Source organism: Cucumis sativus, chromosome 3 (assembly GCF_000004075.3).
Source record: "Cucumis sativus cultivar 9930 chromosome 3, Cucumber_9930_V3, whole genome shotgun sequence".
NCBI lineage: Eukaryota > Viridiplantae > Streptophyta > Magnoliopsida > Cucurbitales > Cucurbitaceae > Cucumis > Cucumis sativus.
Genome location: NC_026657.2, coordinates 17,055,399 through 17,080,723, shown reverse-complemented (window position 1 = coordinate 17,080,723; position 25,325 = coordinate 17,055,399). Strand labels below are relative to the sequence as shown.

Below are 25,325 nucleotides of genomic sequence, written 5' to 3'. Positions count from 1 at the left end.
ACTCATACTTGCTAAAACATAATAAACTGAATTGTGGATTTTTTTTAACCAGAAACAACTTCCGATTGATAGATACAACGAAAAGGAATAAATGTTCATGAGATATGAACTCTTAAAAGATGTGTAGGAAAAAAAATGAAGATAAGAATAAATGTTCAAGAGATACGGACTCTTATAAGAAGTGCAGAAAGAAAAAAACAATTAAAATAAGAACTTAGAGATAATTACAATCTGAGTAGAGATGAAGCTAGAGAATAGTAAATCTTTTAAAGAACAATGGATTTTTCTAATATGATCGCCTTTTTTGAAGGATTTTTTTTTGAAATTATGCAAATCAAGATAAGAATCTAGTAAAATTGTTGAAGATAATATAAGCATAATTGGGATCTCATGAGTTCGATCAAGAATACGAAGATGATGAAAGCTCTGTAAACTGCTCATGAGAAATAATAGAACTGGGATCCCACCAGTTAGATCTAAAATACCAAAATAATAACGGCTTTGTACACAACTTTTTTAAGAAATACAATGAAATAGAAACTTAAAATAAAACTCAAGCTTATAATGTAATCATGTAATGCAAATAAAGCAAACATTGGCTGCATATAAATGCCTTCATCATCACCAGTCCCATTTACTTCTTGGTAAGCTCTTTCAAAGCACCTTTCCAATTACCTTCAAAATGTTACTTTCATAGTTGGGAGGTCTTTTGTAATCCATTTTGATAGTGTCGTGAGGATTTTGTTATCATGTATCTTTCTTTCTTGAAGGATAATACTTAATTTTGCAACTTACCGAACTTCTTGTCTATCTTCAAAAAAAGGAAAACAAAAATCATTTGCAATTCTTCACTCGTGGGCCCCCACTGAAAGGAATGATAGTCTTAAATGGATTCCTAACATAAATGGCAACTTCACTACAAAATCTACTTTTCTTAACTTAACTAAGAGATCTCCCAACATTGCCGTTCCCTTGATTCGTCAGATTTGGAAGAATAAAATCCCGAAGAAGGTGAAGTTTTTCTTATGGTCGCTTGCTTACAGAAGCCTCAACACCCATGAGAAACTACAAAAAAAAATTCAGAACACTTTGCTTAGCCCCTCGATGTGTTGCCTATGCGCTAAAGATGAGGAAACGTTGGATCATTTATTTCTACATTGTCCCTTCACAAGAAAAGCTTGGTACACTCTGTTTGGTATTTTCGATTTGGAGCTTTGCCTTCCTAGCAAGATTGATAGATGGATGATTGAAGGTCTTAACTTTAGAGGTTACAGCCCTAAAGGAAACATCTTATGGAAATGCGCGACGCGTTCCCTTTTGTGGAGCATTTGGAAAGAAAGGAATAGCAGAATCTTTGACGATAGATTTAATTCTTTTGATTCTTTTTGGACTGTGGTTCAACACACAGCCTCTTGGTGGAGTACGAATTACACCAAACACTTTTGTAATTATAGCCTTTCTATGATTTTCAACAATTGGAAGGCCATTATGTCTTAGTTCCTTAGCTTCTTCCGGGGAGGGCCCTCTCATCCCTCGCCCTTAGGTTGTTCTGTTTTGTTATATGAATATACTTGTCTCTTATCAAAAAAAAAAATCATTTTCAATTATTTTAATCTTTGAACTATATGGAAACCACAACTTACTATGGACTGGGAGGGAGGCCATTCCACCATAAGAGGTACTCCAAGATGACCTTTTTCAATTCGCCATTTTCTATCATTTGGTCCACATAAGACATCTCTTTTTTGAGGAAGCAATTCTATTGTCTTCTTGCGAACAACAAAAACCCTTCTTCCTAAATTGGAAGGCTTTCATCTTTCCCCGTTGACTGAAGCTCTAATTCTGGACTTTGGCTTTAGATGACCCTTATGATGGCTGTCTCCTTCCGTATCTGTTTGTATTGTTCTCAGATTATATTGGGTTGTAGTGGCTTCTAAGCCGGATTGATCATATGTTTGCTTGGTTTGTATTGGCTGCGTGTAGCCTTTTGATCTTTAATTACTTAGGTTGGTCTCCTTTTGTTTGGATATGATGACGGTGCTATGGGGTGTCAATCTAGTTGAGATGACTAGGTGTACCTACTAATCCTTCTCGTTCTATTATCATAGCATTTGCTCAATGTATAACCCTTTTGTACTATGAGCCGTTGCTTCTATTTTTATTAATGCATGAGTTTGTTTCATTTAAAAAAAACAAAAAACAAAAACCCTTTTTCCAACCATGCAAAAAAAAAAATTCCCTTTTTTGTATAAGTTTCTATTTTTCTATAAATGCAAGAAATTTGGAAGTATGCTAGAGTGGCTAGGTATTTTTCTGAAAAGAAAATGGAAATTGAAAGCACGTGTTCCCTCATCTTTTGTTTTGGAGATAATCGCTTTTTTCTTTTTTTCTCTCTCTAACTAAAAGGTTTTGGAAGCTGACTACTATCGTATTGAACAGGCATGATATACTATTCTTTTGGGTGGCAAGAATGGTCATGATGGGAATTGAATTTACTGGCACTGTTCCATTTTCATATATTTATCTCCATGGACTTATTCGGGACTCTCAGGTGTGCAGACTATGTTGATATTTCTAGAATGTGTGCATTGAATTTTTATTATTGTTATTTCTTTTGCAAACCAAAAAGGCATCGATTATGTAAACTAAGAAAATAAGAATGGCGTAAACCAGCATATATCCATGGATTGGGAGTTGTAATTGCAAAAGGGCATCAATTTCTTCATCTTCTGAAGCATTTTCTTTAAAGAATAAAAAAAACTTTTCCTTATCTTTTCTGATTATATACATCAACAGACTGACTCTACTTCCATAGTGATCCTGAAATATTAATTTTTTTATCTTCCATACATAGACACATGCATGTGTAATATATGTTTTTTTAACAAGAAACAAATTTCATTGATGTGTAATCTATGTTTCAAAGACGAGGAGGAAAATATAAATTTTGTCATGTTTTCTATGAGAAACATAGGGTGATATAGTAGATTAGGGTAAATTAGGGTATCTTGGTGAAATCCTTAATTTGTTAGGATTAGGATTAGTTTTCATGATTGATTAGAATTAGGATTACTTTCTTTGTTTATTAGGATTAGGATTAGTAGGATTAGGATTAGTTTGCTTTTCTATTATAAATGAAGTACTTATCTTCTTATGTTCACAACTTTTAATTGATAATAAAGACTTTGATTTGATTCTTGGAGAAAGTTCTCCTTTCTATCTCTTAGGCTACATCAATTTGGTACCAGGGCAATTGTTTGGACCAACATTGAATACTGCCGGTTGAAGACTGGGAAACTCTTGGCGATGCCGATCGCAAGAGGGAGCTTTGTGAATTGTGCTTGTTGTTGAACAATCCACATCTATAGAGGAGGAACCTTTTAAGTGGCGTAAATGCAGATGAGAATGAGTTGCTGTCCGCAGCGTCCATTTTGAGGTGTAAGGCAGAACATTTACCCATAATTTACCTTGGCTTACCATTGGGAAGGTATCTCAAACAAATTTCTTTTTGGCAACTGGTTATAGATAAAATCCATGCAACGTTAAATAAATGGAAAAGATTTAACCTTTCGAGAGGACGAAGAGCCACCCTATGTAACTTTCCAACCTCCCCACTTATTACATGTCTACTTTTCTAATGCCAGAAGGAGTCACCAAAATTGGAAAGAATTCTAAGGAATTTCTTTTGGGAGGGTCATAAGGGCAGTAAAATAAACCACCTTGTTAGATGGGAATAGGACAACAGATCATTGATGGATGGTGGTTTCAACTTGGGAGGCTTCGAAGCTAAAAAGTTGGCTCTTTTAGCTAAATGGCGTTGGAGATACATTGAAGTAGTAGTATTTATTAAACCACCAATTCATCCAAAAGCTTAAGCTTGTGGTTGAAGGCAAATTTAATTATATATCACCAACACTCCCCCTCACTTGTGGGCTTGAAATATCTGAAAGGCCCAACAAGTGGAAATTGATTTTAATTGGGGAGGAAACGACAAGAAATATCTGAAAGGCCCAACAAGTGGAAATTGATTTTAATTGGGGAGGAAACGACAATGCAGGGGCTTGAACACAGGACCTCCCTGGACCACCTGCTCTGATACCATATTAAACCACCAATTCATCCAAAAGCTTAAGCTTGTGGTTGAAGGCAAATTTAATTATATATCACCAACAGTATTCATGGCAAAGAATCATTTCATGGAAGAGCCACTCTTTGTGGTGCAAAGTGGCAAGGTTGGCTCTTTTAGCTAAATGGGGTTGGAGATACATTGAAGTAGTAGTATTCATGGCAAAGACTCATTTCATGGAAGAGCCACTCTTTGTGGTGCTAAGTGGCAAGGAGTATTCATGGCAAAGACTCATTTGATTGGCACATCCTGAGAAAAGAAGGCAATTTTTTTAATAAGAGACATTTCATCGATAGAACGAAGTAAATGGGATGGCCCAAAACACTCAAAGGTGATTACAGGAAAGAATGCCAATGAGTGACAAGATAAGAAAGATTGAAAAGTTTAAAAGGTAATGTTTGAGAAGCCCTTGGGTTAGTTTTTCCAGAACTTGGTTGAAAATAGAAGCTTTGGCCACTTTTAGAATGAGAATGGGAGAAGGATGGCTTTTTGGTTAGATCCTTGGGAGAGTGAGACCCCTTTTAAATTGATCTTTCCACGACTGTTTTGAATTTCCTTACTTCCCAATGATTTGGTTCCTGACCATTGGAATTTTTCATTGGCATCTTGGTCAATTATTTTCCGCTGTTTGCTATAGGATGAAGAGATTTTAGACATTCAAGCATTGCTTGGTAAAATTGCAAATAGAAGTATTTCTGAAGATCATGATAGACGAATGTGGTCTTTAGGTGGCAGCAGGAAGTTTACAGTAAAGTCCCTTGTCACTTGTCTTCATCCTCCCCTTAGGATATAACGCTTTATAATGCCCTTTGGAAGTCTAATAACCCGAGAAGGGTGAATGTTCTTGTTTAGATCATGATGGTGGGGCAATTGAATGTCTCTGTTATGCAACATAAATTGCCAAGTGCTCAATAACCTTGCATTCACCTAACAACAAACATTCAGAAGCAACATAAATTGCCAAATTGCTGTTTTTCTCCTTCCATTTGCCCGTTGTGTCTACATCATGAAGAAGATTCCCAACACTTATTCTTCCTTTGTAAGTATTCGGCCAAATGTTGGGAATAACTGTTCAAAATGTTTAACCTGTCTTGGGTTTTTGGAGCAGTTTTTCGAGAAAATTTGATGCATTTGCTAAGAGGTTTCAGTTTAACAAATAAGTTATTTTACTTTGGGCAAATATGATGAAAGCTATATTGGCAGAAATTTGGTTTGAAAGGAATCAATAGTGTTTCATGATAAATCCCTTGGTTGGATGGATCACTTTGAAGTCGCTCACAGAAATGCCCCCTCCTGGTGTACTCTTTCAAAGCTTTTCGGCAGCTACAACATCATAGATCTTAACTTAAGCTGGAGTGCATTTATTTTATTCTGTTAGGGTCAACGTCCTAAGGGGGTGTTAATCTATGTCCGGGTGCACTTACTGATTACTTGATTTTTAGAAAGCTCTTGTACAATCCTATTGTCCTTTTAGTTTTTGTCTCATTTTGATTATTAATAAAGAGACTGATTCCATTTTAGGAAAAAGAAAATAAAGACTTTGATTTGATTACTGGAGAAAGTTCTCCATCTCTTACGCTACATCATAGTGTTTCTTAAATAGAAGAAACACCCATCACAAATAATAAAATAATCTTACACCAAATATAATTTGATCAAGACTGTTAGAAATAATGGGCTTAGGTCATGTGAAAGCCAAAGGGTAGTTACGTAATTTACTTTGCCCTATTTTTATTCTGTTAATTAGGCTCTAGCTGCCTCTAAATAGTTCCTCTATGTATCTTTATGAGTTTTGAAAATAATAAAATTATCAGCACTGTGGTTTTTCTCCCTATACTAGGGTTTCCTCGTAGAATTGTGTTTGTTCTGTCTCTATTTTTAATATGGTATCAAAGCATGATATCGACCAAACCCCTAGACAACACAACTCTTGATGGAAACCAAATAGAGGAGACAACTGTCGGTATCAACGTCGTCATCGATGCCATAGATGAGTGGTTCTGCTGCCTTCATACAACACCCACCAACACGATTCCATCACCTTTTCTGTCATCTGTGTCTCCATGTGCCTCCATGTGCCACCATCGGAGCTCCACCGACCGCTGCAAGGGACCTTTGAACCGGTCCATTCAGTTTAGATCAATCGGCCAATCCTTCTCTGCCACCCTTAGTCTTCATCCGCAACCTATGATGTCCCCCACGAGTCGCTCCATGTGCAGCCACCTAATTCCGTTTAGCCACAACCACTTATGAAATCAAATTTGTATGCGCTGTCACCCACTGATTTTACAGAATATTTTTTAGGAGAAAAACTGAACGACAATAACTATTTCTCATGGTCTTAGTCAGTGAAAATGTTCTTTGAAGGACAACATAAATTTGATTTTTTGATAGTGGAAATACTTCGTCCTCCACCAGGAGATCCACTGAAACGGTACTAGAAGGGAGAGGGCTCTCTTCTTCGATCCACATTGATCAATAGTGTGAAACTCCAGATTGGCAAGCCACAACTGTATACTGCAACCGCCTAAGATATTTGGGACACGACTCATAGACTGCACTCCAAGCATCATAATGCCCCTTGGCCTTATACTCTATGAAAATAGATCCACGAATACAAATAGGAGACGATGGATGTGACGTCTTATTTTAACACTGTTTTATCTTGCAGGAAATGGATCTGTGCAGGGAAATTGTCTGGAATTGTCCTAGTGATTGTATATAACACTCGAGGATTGAGGAAATTGATAGGTGACTTTCTTGCTGGTCTCCACTTTAAGTTTGATGTTGTATGAGGGCATATACTTGGCCAGAAACCTATTCCCTCTTTGATGGAAGTTTGTTCTAAAGTTCGTCTTGAGGAGGATCGTATAAGTGTCATGAGTATTTTGCCAACCCTTTGGTATTGATCTTGCAGTCTTCAATGTGGAGACCCCTATTCATGATAGTGAAAAGAATAGAGGAAAACCGATTCCCGTTAGTGATCACTGCAAGAAACAATGGCATACCAAGGAGCAGTGCAGGAAATTGCGTGGTCCTTCTCAGGGAGGTAAGAGGATGAGCCTATGTGAGTGAGACTACTGATCCGAACACATTTGGAGCTATTGTCTAGTCAGGTATCCCTCAGTCCTTTAGTCTCATTAGTGTTGATGGTAAGAACCTCTTGAATCCTGGACTTTGGTGCCACAAATCATTTAATCGGTTCCTCTGAATACTTTATGTCCTACATGCCATGTGCTGGGAATGAGAAAATAAGAAATGTCAATGGCTCCTTGGCTCCCATTGCCAGGAAATGGCAGATTTCTCCTTTTGGAGGTTATCATTACACAATGTGTTGCATGTGCCACGAATTTCATATAATCTTCTATCAATAAGCAAGATTACTCATGAATTAAACTGCAAAACAACATTCTTATTTGATTCTGTTTCTTTTTAGAACTTGAGCTTGAGGAGGGTGATTGTCACTGCCCGGTAGGGACTTTACTTGTTTAATGATGATACCTTCTCTAGTAGCATTTCTAGGACTAGTCTTTTATCTTCCTACTTTACTACTTTTGAAAAAGATTTTATGATGTAGCATTTTCGTTTAGGCCACCCCAACTTTAAATACATGAAATACTTATTTTCTCACCGTTTTTCTAAAGTTGATGTTTCTTCTTTATCTTGTGATGTGTGCATACAGGTTGAACAATGTCGAGTCTCTTTTCCCTCGTAACGCTATAAGCCAACCCAACTTTTTACTCTTGTCCTCAATGATGTTTAGGGACCATCCAAAGTCACTACCTCTGGGAATCGATGGTTTGTGACCTTTATCAATGAACATACTCGTCTTACTTGGGTCTTCCTGATCCCCGACAAATCCGAAGTTACCTCCTCGTTTCGAGACTTCTATCACACTATTGAAATGCAATTCGATACAAAGATTACAATTCTGCAAAGTGATAATTTCAAAACCACCAACCTTTTAATGAGTTCTTATCCTCTAAAGTAATTGTTCATCAAAGTTCTTGTTTTTACATCCTCTTACAAAATGGGGTTGTTGAGCGAAAGAACCGTCACCTTTTGAAAGTTGCACGTTCCCTTATGTTGTCCATTTCTCTTCATTTCTATCTCTGGGGTGATGTCGTTCTCATTGCAGTTCATGTCATCAACCAGATGCCTTCCCGTGTTCTTCACCTCCATATATTGTTAGATTGTCTCAAAGAATCCTATCCCTTCACCCATTTCATACCTGATGTTCCCTTTCGAGTGTTCGGATGCACAACCTATGTCCATAGCCATGACTCTAACCAAACTAAATTCACTCATCGAGCTCAAGCTTGCGTGTTTGTTGGGTATCGTTTGCACCAACGAGGCTATAAATGCTTTCACCCATCGTGAGTGAAGAGTCTAACTATATGCTTCCCTTTAGAGTCTACTTGTCCTCTCGTGGTTACCTTACCTGACCTTAATCCTGACAGTACAGTCCTATCCACAAATTAAGTTCCCTAAAAAATTTACTATAGGAGCAATCTCAAAAAGGAAGTTGAGTTTCTTGCTGTTTAGATGACTCTAGTCTAGGATTTTGAACCAATAAGAGACCAAGGTATGACTGATTCCATTAACTCACATGATAATAACAAAATATGTGAGAATGACAGGTTTGAGACAAATTCAGCTGACTCATACACCGATAGTAAGGCAGGTAAGAATGACGGGTCCGAGATAGTTGTTTTTGAAGATGATATGGGTGGGCAAAGCAATATTAATGGGGTTATTATAGACAAAGAGGACATGATTGATGAGAATGAAGTTGAACATACTGAAAAATGAAACTAAGTCCGACTATTTAGGAAATACCAGTAAGTATGATCCAACTCTTGATCTTCCTATTAAACTGAGGAAAGGTACTAGGTCCTGTATGAAGCACTTCATCTCTAATTATATGTCATACGAGAATCTCTCACCACAGTTTAGAGCTTTTACTACCAATCTTGACTCTATCATAGTACCCAAAAGTATCTACCTTGCCTTAGAATGTCCAGAGTGGAAAGCTGCTGTCGTGAAAGTAATGAGAGCCCTGGAAAAGAACAAAACCTGGGATCCCTGCACACTTCCTAAGGGGCACAAGATTGTTGGATGCAAATGGGTGTTTATAGTCAAGTACAAAGCAGATGGTACCCTTGACATCGCTAGTTGCTAAAGGGTTCACTTAGACTTATGAGATTGACTATTTTAAGACTTTTTCTTTGGTTGTGAATTTGAACACTGTTAGAGTTTTGCTGTCTATTGCAATGAACAAGGACTGGCCTCTATATCAACTTGATGTTAATAATGCATTTTTGAATGGGGATTTAAAAGAGGAAGTGTACATGAGCTCACATCCAAGATTTGAAGCTCAATTTAATAATCGGGTTTGCAAGCTTTGGAAGTCTTTATATGGGTTGAAACAATCACCAAGAGTGTGGTCTGATAGATCTGCCACTTTCATCAAGTCTTAGAAGTACAATTAAGGGCACTCCAATCACACCTTATTTACTGAAGTCTCTAAGACAGGGAAAACTGTAATATCAATTGTCTATGTCGATGACATTATGCTCTTTGGGAATGACATTGATGAGATCATTCAACAAAAGAAGAAGATGGATTTTGAGTTTGAAATCAAAGACTTGAGGAATCTGAAGTACTTTCTCGAGATGGAGATTGCTAGATCCAGAGAAGGCATCACAGTGTCTCAAAGAAAGTACATCCTTGGTTTATTAACTGAGAAAGGTGTGCTAGGATGTCTGCCTGTTGGTACACGCATTGAGTTTAGTGCCAAACTCGGAAATTCAGGTGACAGGGTTCCTATTGATAAAGAGAAATATCAACACTTGGTGGGAAAGCTAATTTACTTATTTTACACTAGGCCTGACATCTTCTATGCTATGAGCACCGTCGGTAAGTTCATGTAGGCATCTTATGAAGATCACATGGAGGCGGTTAATAGGATTCTAAGGTATTTAAAAGCAACTTTTGGTAAAGGTTTGAGATTTAGGAAGACTGGCCAAAGATGTGTTGAAGCTTATATTGATTTTGACTAGGCAGGGTCTATAGTTGATAGAAAGTCTACCTTAGGATACTGTACTTTTATGTGAGGCAATTTTGTTACTTGGAAAAGTAAGAAGCAAGGAGTTGTGGCTAGAAACCACGCAGAAGCCGAATATTGTGCTTTGAGTTTGGGGATCTGTGAGGAGATTTGGCTTTAGAAGGTGTTGTCTGTTCTTTGTCAAGACTATAAGGTGCCTATGAAGCTATTTTTCGATAACAAGGCAACCACTAGCATTGCCATTAACCCGGTCCAACATGACAAGACTAAACATGTAGAGATTGATAGACACTTCATCAAAGAGAAGCTTCACGATGATAGCATCTGCATTCCTTACATACCCTCAAGCCAACAGATTATTGATATCCTCATAAAGGGGTTCCTCATGTAGCTTTTATTTATGTGTTAGCAAGTTGAGTCTTTATGACGTTTACATCCCAACTTGAGGGGAAGTGTTAAAAACAATGGGCTTGGGTCATGGTGAAAGCCCATGGGTAGTTATGTAATTTACTTTGCCCTATTTTTATTTTGTTAATTAGGCTTGTGTTGCCTATAAATACTTCTCCTTTGTACCTTTATGAGTATTAGAAAATAATAAAATTATCAACATTGTGGTTTTTCTCCCTGTATTAGAATTTCCACGTAAAATTGTGTTTATTCTTCGTCTCTACTTTCAATAGAGACAAAACTACTAATTAGCACAAAAGGAAATAACTAACATCATAGATATATGCACATGCCCACACACGGATATCTATAACCTCTAGATATATTTATCTTGGTAACAATATCCATACTTCCTCAATTAAATGCTAACCACAATATCAGTCATGAGATTGGGTGGTTATGCCCTTTGTTGTACTCTTGCTTTCATCATTTGATTTTCACCACCGACTAATTGTGTTCTTGATTTATATATCAAGACAAGTACTAGTTGATTGCGTCATAATATTTTCAGGGACGGAAAATGTCTAAAACACTGGGGAATGTGATAGATCCACTTGATACAATTAAAGAATTTGGCACTGATGCTTTACGATTCACACTTGCTTTAGGAACTGCTGGTCAGGTTTGTCATTTTTTTTTACATAATTGTCAGAATTTTATAACAGTTGAATTTTAACAGTTAGAGGCTTGATCTAGCTATTTGGTTACTTTCTTTCTTCAGGACCTTAATCTGTCCACCGAGAGGTTGACTTCCAATAAGGCATTCACTAATAAATTGTGGAATGCTGGAAAGTTCATACTGCAGAATTTACCGACACAAAATGATTCGCAATCTTGGGATTCCATACTGAGTTTTGAGGTTTCTCTTCTCTTGACATTTACACTAGTGTCTAGCTATGTAATTCACGATAGTGTAATACGTTTCTTTCATTCTTATGTTTCATACGGTGATTTTTTGTAGTAGATAGAAATGCATAATTGTTCAAATTAAAGCCATGGATAGGAGGATATTGGAGTAAGAAAACTAATTCAAATGCTGGACATCCATTATTTATCACTAGCTGTTTTTTTTTTTTTTTCTGAAAAGGAGATAGCCTCTTTATTGATATTCAGAAACTCGAAGTACAAGATATATATACTAAGAGTACAAAATAGAGTCCTAGGGATCGGTGACCTTTTCTTAGCTGTTAAGATGGCTAGAACTACATACAGGCATATACAATTTTGAACTAATCCTTTATCAAAAAGTTGCGGAACCTAATCATATAAAATTTTATACTCTGAATGGTGGCAATTTATGGTTAGGTAAAGTTGATGCAAGAAGGATACAATTGGTATGTTGAATAGCATAATAGAGGTAATGGATTGGCTAGCTCTCTATGGTAAAGTTCTTTACAATATTTCAGCAACCTTAGTCAATCTTTTTCCAACACATCCTCTAACAATCTTAGTTTTTCAACTGACCTTTCTTAAGTTTTAACGATTTAAGCCACCTAGTTTCAATTATGATATCACCGATTTCACTAGGCAGTAGGATGAAAACCAAGTTAGGAACTTGGTTGGTGGTACAGTGTTACCTCTTTCCTATTGGCTAGAGGGATAACAACTTTGTTACCCTGCTAGTCAAACTCTTGCATCATATATTGACTTCTATGGGTAGTGTCACATCAACTGCTAAGGTCTTCCTAGAAGGATGTAAAAAATGTCCATATAAAAATTGATAGTATTAATAACCTTGCCAAGTATCTGCTTATACTACACCCAATGTTTAAATAAATGGTGCAATGTTTTGTGTTATTAACTTCTATCCCTTGTATCCAACCCATGTTTTTTTAAATCGAAACATTTTATTGATAGAATGAAAAAAAGGCATAGCCCAAAACACCCAAAGGTGATTACAGGAAAGAAAGCCAATCAGCGACAAGATAAGAGAGACTTACAAGCTTAAAAGGGTACTTATATTTGCACCAGTACAAAGCAGTAGAAATAACCACGTCCAAAAAAACCTCAAAATTGGAGCGTCTTGAAAGAACCGCTTATTGCACTCCCCCCAAAGAGTCCATATCTTGAGTGATGGCCAGCCATAAATTTTTCTTGTGTCCATGGAAAGGGCGACCAACCAACAAAGTAGATAGGTTATCAAACATGCTATGGGAGAAAACTGTTCACTAGTTGAAAGCTTGAGGATATATATAGTGTCAAAAATGGGCCACAAAAGTGCAATGAAGAAACAGATGAGCAGCAGATTCCGATTGAGAATGACACATATGACACCAAGAGGGTGAGAGGGCCATGTGTAGGCCATACGACATTGCAATCAGCAGTTTTAATTGTCCAAATCCACAAATAAGTGGTATTACGAAAATAAAAGCTGAGACAAGGCTGCCCATTCAAGAACTTCTAAATCATTAAGATGACGATGCAGACGCAAATACCAAGTCAACATCCTCAACCCACACATCAGCAACCTTAATATCGGGGAAGCGAGCCAAGCAAAATAAACGAGGTAAAGTTGAAGAGAGGACACCACAACTGAGCCAAGGATCCTTCCAAAAAAAATGGAAGTATCATTGCCAAGATGATAGCGAGTACGCTTAGTCACCAGATCAATGGTTTGACAAATAAAACGCCAAGGAGATTTGAAAAATCTCTTAATATCTGTCGGTCAAACACATGAATTGGTATTGTATTTTGCCACATTAAGTTATCTCCACAAGACAATAGGTTCATGTAAAAACCGCCAAAGCAATTTTGCAAGGAGAGCACAGTTACGAGGTAGAAAATTGCCAATGCCAAGCCTGCCCATCAGACGATCATGCTGAACAATCTCCTAATTAACATTGGGCAAACCTTCCAAACCTTGTGTACCTTCCCAAAAAATCACGAATAAACTTTTCCAGCATTTTGATAATGTCTGAAGGAGCATAATAGAGGGATAAATAATAACTGGGAAGCTAGAGAGTAGCCTGAATTAGAGAGACGGCCCCTAAAGAAATGCAAGCATTCTTCCAATTATGAAGCTTATGTTGCATACATTCAATAATGGGTTTCCATAAAGCAATAGACATTGAATTTCCACCTAATGGAAATCCAAAGTAGGTAAAGGACCAATGACCGTGCTTGCACCCAAAAGAAGCAGCCAACGAATCCATGATAGAGGCATCTGAATTAATTCCAAAAGCTCACTCTTGGAAAGATTAATAGACAAAGCAGAAGCAGCTTCAAAGATATGAATCACCTCAGAAAGATGTTGCAAGGCAAAAGGAGTTGCGGAGGAAAAGATCTAAGTGTTGTATGCAAACTGCATATGACTAAGAATAAAATCAGAATCACCAATAGGGTTGGCAGCGAGGAGACCCTTAGATAAACTGTGCTTCATGAGGCCACGAAGACAATCAGAAACCAAAATAAATAAAAATGGTGATAAAGGATCACCTTGTCTGATACTACCAGAATAATCTTACCCTAGGCTGGCCATTAATAATAATGGAGAAATTTGCACGGGAGATGCAACCACGAATCATAGACCTCCATAATTGACCAAAACCCTTAATGTAAAGGATGACATCAAGGAAGTCCCAGTCTACCGTATCGAAAGCTTTTTCCAATTCAAGTTTGTGAACCACGCCTTCTTTCCTGTTACGAGACCAATCGTCAATCAATTCATTGGCCATAAAGAGTGGCATATAAAATCTGTCTATTTTAAACAAAAGCCAACTGGTTTGGCACAGCAGTGTCGAGAAGGTCTTTGTTGAGACGATATGATAGAACACGGGCAATGAGTTTGTAGGCACAGGAGATGATACTAATGGGCCGATAATCCGAAACACTTTTAGTATCAACTGTTTTGGGATGAAACAAAGATAATTCTCGTTCAGAGAAACATTGATTCATTTGAGTAGAAATAAAAAAAATCATGCTCCTGATGTCAGACTTCAATGTAGACCAGAAAAACTTGTAAAATTAAGTAGTAAAACCATCAGGACCTGGAAATTTACTCACACCCAAAGAGGAAACAGCATGGTAGACTTCTTCGGTGAAAGGTGTTCAAGGGCAGCTAATTGTTCAGCATTGATGGGGCTCCAGTTTACATTCATCGGAATAAAACGCTGGCCACTTTTCTTTGTGAATAATTTCAAGTAGAAATCACAATTCAGATTCAATGTCATTAATAGTTAGAAGACTGCAACCACGTCGAGAAAGAATTTATATAGTACTTTTGCGTTTACCAGTAGTCATAGTATGATGGAAGAATCTGGAATTCTCATCTCCCTTAGTTAACCATTTAAGCTTACAATGTTGCCGCCAATGAATATGTTCTTGAGCAGTTAAGTTCTCAATTTGTTCTCTAATCTCATGTCGAGAAGTAAGAATCATTCGTAAGATAACTAAGATCCATCAAATTGTCTAAATAGTGCAGAAGAAAGGAAAGCCCTTGTTGAGCTGGTTAGCTATATAAAGAGCATTGGGTCAATGATGCAGCTGTGTGATACTCTGATATCTGATGCTTTGTGGGAAACAGTTCACGCTGAAGGATTGCCCATGTTTAGCCTTTAATTTTGAGATTGTATTTTTGGGCCTTCCCCATTGTTTCTTGCTGTTATTTATGGTCCTATATTGTTTTCTGGACCATTGAATCAAGCTGGATGTTTTATTATTGTATCTTTGTTGGGTTTTTTATTTTTACTCGGGATTTGATGCTTGATGCTATGGGGTGTCATCCTAGCTGAGATGTTCGATTGTGCCTCTTGATCCCTCTAGGACTTCCTTGATTATAACTTCTTTATTTCTCTCTTTGTATAAATCTCTTGTACTTTGAGTTCGCAATAATAAGGAGGTTTTGTCTCCGTTTAAAAAAAAAGAGGATTAGGATTAGTTTTTTTGGTTTTTTAAGATAAGAATTAGTTTATTTTATTATTTAGGATTAGGATTGGGATTAAGTTTCTTTTATTAATTTGGATTAGGATTAGTTTACTTTTGTTAAGTTTCTCTTCTTAATTAGGATAAGGATTAGTTTAGTTTTGCTATAAACAAAGTAGTTGTCTTCTTGTATTCACAACTTCAAAAACATTAATAAAAGTCTCTCATTTGAGTTACATCATTGGTTATTCATTCTCTTTAAACTTTGTTATTGAAGTTCCAATTTTTCCTATGCGCAATGTGTTTGTTGTTTATAAAGTAGAAAGATTAGTTATGTATATGGGAGTTGTATGGATGGGTCGATGTTCAGTTTAGTAGTATTATAGAGATCACTGGATAAACAGAGGAAGTGAGGTATGGGTAGGCTATTTCTTAGGTGTTCTGAGCTGAACTGATCATGGAGAGGTATACATTCCTCAAATCACCTTTTATTCTTTCTCGTTGATGTATTTATTCCTAGCTGTTCTATGCAAATTGAAAGTTGCATGCTATCTGGTTCCCATCATTAACCATTTCGTTCCTTTCTTACTTTTCCAGTTTGAGAAAGATGATTGTCTGCTCAAGTTACCTTTACCAGAATGCTGGATTGTAAGAACATTATCCTTCCATTTTTTCTAACCAATATAAGTTCAGTATTCAGTTGGACTCTGTTAATTTTTCAGGTCTCAGAACTTCATTCTCTAATAGACGTGGTCACTGTTAGTTATGATAAGTTTTTCTTTGGAGATGTTGGCAGGGATGTATATAACTTTTTCTGGGGTGATTTTGCAGATTGGTAAGTTTGCTGGCTATGTTATAGGACATTTCAAATAAAAACTAATACATGTTTAAAGACCTAAACTAATAGCTACTTAAGGTTTACTATCTAGCTACGTTACAGTACCTTCAACAAAATCAATATTAATATCCTACCAGCTCCCTCAAACTTGTGGCTATTTTGTTCGAATAAATCAGGTACATTGAAGCCAGTAAAGCTCGCCTTTATCAATCTGGAGCTGATTCAGTTGCTTTGGCACAAGCTGTGCTGTTGTATGTTTTTAAAAATATTCTCAAATTACTACATCCTTTCATGCCGTTTGTGACAGAAGAACTTTGGCAGGTCAATGTTTTGTCTACATTTTTTCTCACTTTAAATTGGATTTTAGCTATCCAGACCACATTGTTTCTATCGTTATCTGCTACTTTGATTTGAGCTAATTTCCACTTCTCTTTTCTTCAATACAGGCACTTCCCAATTGTAAAGACGCTTTAATTATATCTCGTTGGCCACAGATTTCACTTCCAAGGCAGGCCAGTGCGGTCAAGAAATTTGAGAACCTAAAATTGTTGGTGAGCCTATTTATTTCACTTTTATTGTTATAATTATTTTCCTTCTTAAAACTACAAAAGATCGTGTAATAAGTTTCTGTGCTTGCTTTTGGAAGACTAAAGCAATTCGGAATGCTAGAGCAGAGTATTCAGTTGAGCCCGCAAAGCGTATTTCTGCTTCTATAGTTGCAAGTGAAGAGGTCAATCAATATATATCTGTAAGTATTTGTTGGTTATTTCCTTTTTTGTATTATATTTTGTTGTATTAATTGTACTATATTTGCCAAATTTATTTTTTCCTTCGTTTTATTTAAGAAAACCCGTCTCTCTTTATGAAATACAAGAAATATATTATTTTGGCATGGTATCAGAGCAAGTTTTTTGAGAACCTTACAAATCCTAATTTTTTGAAAAACCTAAAAAACCCTAAATCCCTTACAGCCAGCTGCCACTGCAGCCGCTGCTGGTCACTGTACTTCGACCGTTGGACCTGTCGGAAGCCGTTTTTTTTTACTATAAGTTAGTGGGTTTTTGTGGTTTCTTGCTTGTCTCCGCCAGTCGCTCCTATCTAAATCGTTTGCCTCCAATTTTGCCGCTATTTGCCGCCTACCGCCAGTGACAAATTTGGCTCTTTTTTTTTTAACTAAGACACCTATGGTTTTTTGAACTGGATTGCTTCAACCATGTCAGACACTAAGACACCTATGGTTAAAGTCAACAATCGTACCCATTCCAATAGCCCCACTATCCAAATAACCACGATGCGACTTAATGGAGACAACTTTCTTCATTGGTCACAAAGTGTTAGGTTGTATATTTGTGGACGGGAAAATCGGCTACATTACCGAAGATAAAACTCTCTCAAAACTAGACGATCCTTTGTTTGCTACATGGGATGCTGATAACTCCATGGTTATGACTTGGCTTGTAAACTAAGACATGTGCTAGTCTACGTGCGAATGACACGTGCGAATGAGGGAGAGGGTGTACGTGAGAGTAAAGTAGTTAGGAAGTACTAATAGTGGAAAGGAGAGGGCGGGAAAGTTAGTTAAGCTTTTTGTTAGAGAAGCGTTTCTGTTCTACCTTGAGAGATAGGTTAGCAGAAGGGAGTTCTTACATCCTTGAGATCGGATTAGAGATTGTAACCTGGATTCATCATTGAATCTAATATCAATAATACTTACTATTCAATAAAGCTCATGGATTCCATCAAATTGGTATTAGAGCGTGTGATATTGGGAAAGGAAAAAGAAAATGGTGCAAACATGAATTGAAGAGAAGTTAGAAAGTTTTGATCAAGAAATGCTCGGAATTAAGAAAGAAATCAGCAAGTTGCCGGCGATTGAAAAGACTTTGAATGAGTTAAGAAGAACATGGAAATACAACATCAAATGATGTTGCGATTAATGGAATCGGCCGCATAGGATAGATCGGCGATGAGCGATAAGATATCGACTATTTTCTGGCAAAGAATATCAAGGAAGACAAAGGATCTTCCGGACGCGAAATTGACACGACGAAGGAGGAGAAGAAAACGAATGAAGATGGAAATAATGAGCGAAGTAAATTCAAGAAGGTGAAGATGTCAATATTCAATGGAGAGGATCCCGATTCATGGCTGTTTCGCGTTGACAGGCATTTCCAAATCCATGAACTTTCTGAATCCAAAAAAATGATGGTTGCTGTAATTTAGAATTCAGAAACGTATATGTCTTATTCTCATTGAGTCAAAGCAATGTTACATATTTATATAGAGAATAAACTAAACCCTAGAGACTAAGTAAAATTACAATAAAGGACATATGTATATATATATATATCATAACAGTTGCCACGATTAGTTTCGAAGGACCTGCTCTATATTGGTATTGTTCCCAAGAGGAACGGGAGAAAGTTACGGGATGGGCGAATATGAAGGAGAGATTATTGATTTGATTTTGATTAATCCGAAAAGGTTCCCTATATGGAAAATTTTTACGAATTATGCAGGAGACAATGTCGAAGAATATCGGAATGTATTTGATAAATGGATAGCGTCGTTTACTAATTTACCGGAGAAGGTGGTGGTAGAGACATTTAGGACGGGATTATTGTCGTGGATCAAAACCGAAGTTGATTTCTGTGAGCCCAAAGGCCTCGCACAAATGATGCAGATAACACAAAAGGTGGAAAATAGAGAAGACGTTAGAAGGGAAGCGAATCTTCCCAGATATTTCGGGGGAAGGCAACAGAAAATACCGCTGAATACGAACAAAATGAATAACAACGTTAATGTCAGAGGTAATAAAGGATACTCGAGCTGGCCAATGAGGACCATAACATTGCAAGGGACGTCGATAGGAGAAGTTTGAAAGGAAGGTCCGTCGAAGAGGTTATCCGACGCTGAATTTCAGGCAAGAAAAGAGAAGGGATTGTGTTTTCGATGCAATGAAAAATATTCCCACGATCATTATGTAAAATGAAGGAGTAGAGTCCCTCTGTGGATGTTTGTAGTATGAGGGGTAGATGAAGAGTTTGAAATTTTAGAAGAAGAGAATGAAAGAAAAGAGTTGAATACAATTGAAGTGACAGAGGAGAATCAGACCATTGTGGAGTTGTCTATTAACTCCGTGGTGGGATTACCGAATCCAGGCATGATGAAGGTGAAAGGAAAGATTTGAGGGAAGGAAGTAATTGCTTTAATAGATTGTGGTGCAACCCACAACTTCATTTTCGAAAAATTGGTGAAGGATATGCAATTGAACACGAAGGAGATGTCCAATTGTGGAGTCATTCTTGGTTCAGGAACAGCAATTAAGGGAAAGGGCATTTGTGAAGCAGTAGAGCTGATACTTTGTGTATGGAAGGTAGTTGATGATTTTCTACCATTGGAGTTGGGTGGAGTGGATGCTATTTTAGGGATGCAATGGTTGTATTCCTTAGGCACCACCGAGGTAGATTGGAAGAATCTGATTCTGACTTTTGTGCACCAAGGAAAGAAGATTATAATTCAAGGGGATCCAAGCTTGACTAAGGGGAGAGTGAGTTTAAAAAATATGATGAGGACATGGGGAGAGAATGACCAAGGCTTCTTGATAGAATGTAGAGCATTGGAGAGGAGTGAATGGTCATCGGAAAGGAGAAGGAGATAGAGAAGGAGTTAACTATGGAAGAATCAGCAACAGTAGTGTTGAAGAGCTTTGAAGATGTGTTTGAGTGGCCTGAAACATTACCTCCTCGAAGACAGATTGAGCATCATATTCATTTGAAGAAGGGAGTGGATCCGGTGAATGTGAGACCTTACCGGTATGCTTATCAACAGAAAGAAGAAATGGAAAATTTGGTAGAAGAGATGCTGACTTCAGGAATAATGCGTCCCAGCACAAGCTCATATTCCAGCCCGGTATTATTAGTTTAAAAAAAAGATGGGAGTTGGCAGTTTTGTGTCGATTATCGAGCACTCAATAATGTAACGATTCCAGACAAATTTCCTATACCAATAATAGAAGAGTTATTCGATGACTTGAATGGGCTGCCTTGTTTTCGAAGATTGATTTGAAGGCTGGATATCATCAGATCAGGATGTGTCCAGAGGATGTGGAAAAGACTGCATTTAGAACAGGTCACTGAGTTTATGGTGATGCCCTTCGGGTTAACAAATGGACCATCCACTTTTCAGTCTCTTATGAATACTGTGTTTCTGTCCATACCTCATAAAGTTTGTTTTGGTATTTTCTGATTACATTCTGATCTATAGTGCTGATTTAAAGGCTCACATGAATCATTTGAAGCTGGTATTGGAGGTGCTGAGGAAGAACGAATTACATGCAAACAAGAAAAAGTGTAGCTTTGCTCAACCAAGAGTTGATTACTTAGGGCATATCATTTCCGGGCAAGGTGTAGAAGTTGGTTCGAAAAAAACTCGAGCTATTAAGGAGTGGCGTATGCCCTACTAATGTGCGAGAAGTCAGGGGTTTTCTAGGCTTGACTGGTTATTACAAAAAATTTGTGCAGCACTATGGCTCGATTGCAGCCCCATTCACAACTTTTGAAATTAGGAGGATTCAAGTGGAATATGGAGGCTCAAGAAGCTTTTGTCAAATTGCAACATGCCATGATGACTCTCCAAGTCTTAGCATTACCAGGTTTTAGTTTGCCATTTGAAATAGAGACCGACGCATCCGGATATGGGCTAGAAGCTGTTCTAATACAGACTAAACGGCCAATTGCCTATTACAGCCATACATTGGCAGTAGGAGATAGGGCAAAACCGGTTTATGAAAGAGAACTGATGGCAGTGGTGATGGCGGTACAAAGATGGAGACCCTATTTACTCGGGCAAAAGTTCATTGTGAAAACAGATCAACGATCCTTGAAGTTTTTGTTGGAGCAAAGGGTGATACGACCTCAATATTAGAAGTGGATATCTAAGGTTCTTGGCTATTCGTTTAAAATCTTGTACAAGCCGGGTCTTGAGAACAAAGCTGCTGATGCTTTGTTGAGAATGCCTCCAACTGTTCATTTGAACAACTTGACAGCACCAACTATGATTGACTTAGCAATAATAAAGGAAGAGGTGTCTAAGGATAATCGTTCGTAGCAAATCATAGCAGAGTTAAATAAAAAAGAAGGTCAGAACAGTAAGTATTCAATGCAACAAGGGATGTTGAAGTCTAAAGATAGGTTGGTGGTTTCTAAAACATCCAAATTGATTCCAATGATCTAGCATACTTACCACGACTCAGTATTTGGGGGCCATTCTGGTTTCTTACAAACGTATAAGAGATTGACTGGAGAGCTCTTTTGGGAGGGCATGAAAACCATCGTGAAGAAGTATTGTGAAGAGTGCATTGTCTGTCAAAGGAATAAAACCTTGGCATTGTCTCCTGTTGGTTTGTTAACACCATTGGAAATTCCTAACAGAGTGTGGGATGACATTTCTATGGACTTTATCGATGGTTTACCAAAGGCAGCAGGGTTTGATGTGATCTTAGTTGTGGTTGATCGATTTAGTTAGTATGGCCATTTTCTGTCATTAAAGCACCCATATACAGCGAAGAGTGTAGCTGAACTGTTTGTAAAGGAGGTTGTACGACTACACGGGTTTTCGAAGTCAATAGTGTCGGATAGGGACGAAGTCTTTCTAAGTCATTTTTGAAAATAACTCTTTAGATTAACCGGAATAAGGTTAAAACAGAGTACGGCATATCATCCTCAATCAGATGGGCAGACAGAGGTTGTTAATCGAACTGTAGAAAGTTACTTACATTGTTTTTGTGGAGAAAAATCGAAGGAGTGGGTTAAGTGGTCACATTGGGCCGAGTATTGTTATAGTACCACATGTCAAAGGTCACTTGGTGTCACTCCTTTTTAGGCGGTATATGGGCGACTACCCCCTCCCTTAATATACTACGGAAATCGTGATACTTTGAATTCCACATTGGATGACCAGCTGAAGGAAAGAAATGTTGTGTTGGGAGCTCTTAAAGAACATTGAAGGGTAGCACAAGATAAAATGAAGAAATATGCTGATTCGAAGAGAAGAGAGGTGAATTATCAAGCGGGAGATTTAGTCCTGTTGAAATTAAGGCCTTATCGACAGGAAACCTTGCAGAAGAAAATGAACCAAAAACTTTCACCCAAGTTCTTTGGGCCTTATAAAATTGTGGAAAAGATTGGGCTGGTGGCGTATAAGCTTGATTTGCCTAGTGATGCAGCTATACATCCGGTGTTCACGTTTCACGTTTCACAGCTGAAGCAGTTACTGGGACAGCATGAAGAAATTTGTCAAGATATTCCTTATGTAACAGAGAATCATGAATGGAAAGCAGGGAAGAGATATATGGCTATTTGAAGAATAAAACAGGAAGTTGGGATGTTCTGGTAAGTTGGAAGGGACTTCCTCGACATGAAGCAACCTGGGAGACTTATGAAGATTTGTAGCAATGTTTTCCAGAATTTCACCTTGAATTTGGAGGAGTGTAATGATAGACCCCCTATCATACACCAATATAGTAGGAGAAGAAAAAAGAATTGACACGTGCGAATGAGGGAGAGGGTTTACGTGAGAGTAAAGTAGTTAGGAAGTATTAATAGTGGAAAGGAGAGGGCGGGAAAGTTAGTTAAGCTTTTGGATAGAGAAGCGTTTCTGTTCTACCTTGAGAGATAGGTTAGCAGAAGGGAGTTCTTACATCCTTGAGATCGGATTAGAGATTGTAACCTAGATTCATCCTTGAATCTAATATCAATAATACTATTACTTACTATTCAATAAAGTTCCTGGTTTCCATCAGCTCACCACCAGACCGTGGGTGGGTAATGGAAAATAAATCTCGTAAAATTCAATCTTCTAAATCAACCCATGCAGAATTTCTGAATCTTCAAATTGTGGTAGCCCTATTTCATATCTCATTGCTGACTCTATTTTATCATACCTAGTGGCACAACTGATGTAAATCTCTTGCGGAAGTCATAAAACAATTATAACTTGTTTTTACTGCCTGCTGCAGGAAGAGAAGGAAGTTTTAGCTCTTCTTACTCGACTGGATCTACATAATGTCCATTTTGCAAATTCTCCTCCAGGCATGTCTATTACTTGAGTTATTTTTCTCATTTTTGTACCAGTATCTATTCGCATGCATATTTGTGGGTGATGGTTTCCGTGCCTTGTTAAATCATTTACCTAAGTTGGGTTAGACTGTTGAAGTATTATTTTTGCTTTATGTTTTTTTCCGCAGGAAATGTAGATCAGTCGGTGCACCTCGTTGCTGGTGAAGGGCTAGAGGCTTATCTACCTCTTGCTGATATGGTTGATATTTCTGCCGAAGTTCAACGCTTATCGAAGCGCCTTACAAAAATGAAAATAGAGTATGATGGATTTATAGCTCGGCTCAGTTCTCCAAGTGTACGTTACTTGCTCAGAAACATATTTCAGATTAGTATCTATTTACATGTTTTTTGCCTGAAATAGAATACATATGAAATAGGTAACTCTACATAATATTGAAGTTTTCAGTTAGTAAAAGATAAACTAGTACAGAATTGTTTCTTCCTTGTATCTGCCTCGTCATTTCTTAATGATTCCGGGCTGCTTTTTTTTTTTTTTTTGGGGGGGGGGGGGGGGGAGGGGTTTGGGAACTTTGACTCATTTTTCAGTCACGTCCTCATACTTATCCAACAACATCAAGTCAAATCTTACAAATTGAAAAGTGATCATTGTGAACAACGTGGCAAGGGAGGTCCAAATCAATTTGACTTTGTATAGTTGAATTTAGTATTGCATTTATATATCAGTGCTTTTCTTACAGCCACTTTTTAGTGACTCACACCCGGATGAACACCCTGTTTTTCTGTTTATTTGAAATGAGGGACTGATATAGCAAATACATTTTATTTTACATTTGATATTCATTAGTCAATGCGTTGGATATGTAAGCTTCTGATTTCAACCTAAAATGATGTTACATTTTAATCTATTCACCAGAACAAGACTTCAGCTTTTTTCCTTTAAGAAATACATAAACTGAAAGGGATTTTAATCACACCAAAACATATTATAGCTCTTGCGGTCTGGTTTGATCTTGCAGTTTGTAGAGAAAGCTCCCGAGGACATCGTCCGTGGTGTAAGAGAAAAGGCTGAAGAAGCGAAAGAGAAGATAGCTCTCACCGAGAAGCGCCTTTCTCTCCTTGGATCAACTGTTCCAGTTCCTGATTGTTGACCATCACCAAAAATTGGTTCCAGTTGTATGTAAACTGTTCAATTATCAAAGAAGTAACAAGCAATTGATTGAGGCCAATTTATGCGAGGCTTTCTCGAGTTGTAAGAGCTCCATTTTTCTGGTGAATTAACATGCCCCTCCATCCCATTGAGTTTGTTCAGTAAAGGCTGAGCAACCCTCAGGCTAACCCCAGAAATAGAGGCTGAGTTGAATCATACCAAATAGTTAAAAACTTGAAATCAACTCTTTCTTTATGTTAGTTTATAGCCTAGGAAATAGTTTTTTAAAAACGATTCTTCACTTCGTTGATTTTATTATTTTTCCATTTGAATATTAACTTGTAATATGTATTTTTAGCCTTCCGCTGATTCTTTTTGCCATTTGTAGTCGTATGTGGTTGAGATGAAGCTGAGTGTCATCATCAATGTAGGCTTTCCATTATAAAGAAACAAGTATCCATGAACTACTTGATGTAAATGAGTTAATTCTAAGATTTGACATCCAACTTATTACTTATCCAGGTAAATTTATAACATCTATAAGAATCTCTCTACAATATACTTTTAATAAGTTTACAGAAAAGAAAACCGTTGAAAAAGGGATTTGGTGAAAATAGATTTTTTATTTTATATTTTAGCATGTTTGGTAACAGATTCAAAAATCAAATTTTAATGTGAACAATTTAATGTATTTGATATTATATATTTATAAATTATAAAATTAGTTGCAATTACCTACCGAATATTAGCAAATAATAAAC

At 37.3% G+C, this 25,325-nt stretch overlaps 1 protein-coding gene across 2 annotated transcripts in view; it reads left to right on the top strand.

The window, feature by feature from the left end:
- The window catches only part of LOC101207263 (valine--tRNA ligase, chloroplastic/mitochondrial 2), a 53,179-nt gene extending 28,079 nt beyond the window's left edge, over positions 1-25,100 (top strand). For both annotated transcript variants that reach the window (XM_011653085.2, XM_011653088.2), the window contains 11 exons: positions 2,440-2,551; positions 11,152-11,262; positions 11,362-11,499; positions 16,098-16,148; positions 16,223-16,335; positions 16,515-16,659; positions 16,785-16,889; positions 16,985-17,086; positions 23,357-23,429; positions 23,585-23,751; positions 24,434-25,100. In XM_011653085.2, the coding sequence (XP_011651387.1) occupies positions 2,440-2,551; positions 11,152-11,262; positions 11,362-11,499; positions 16,098-16,148; positions 16,223-16,335; positions 16,515-16,659; positions 16,785-16,889; positions 16,985-17,086; positions 23,357-23,429; positions 23,585-23,751; positions 24,434-24,565 (1,249 nt within the window). In that variant the 3' untranslated portion in view covers positions 24,566-25,100. The remainder of the gene's footprint in view (positions 1-2,439; positions 2,552-11,151; positions 11,263-11,361; positions 11,500-16,097; positions 16,149-16,222; positions 16,336-16,514; positions 16,660-16,784; positions 16,890-16,984; positions 17,087-23,356; positions 23,430-23,584; positions 23,752-24,433) is intronic.
- The last annotated feature ends 225 nt before the right edge of the window (positions 25,101-25,325 follow it).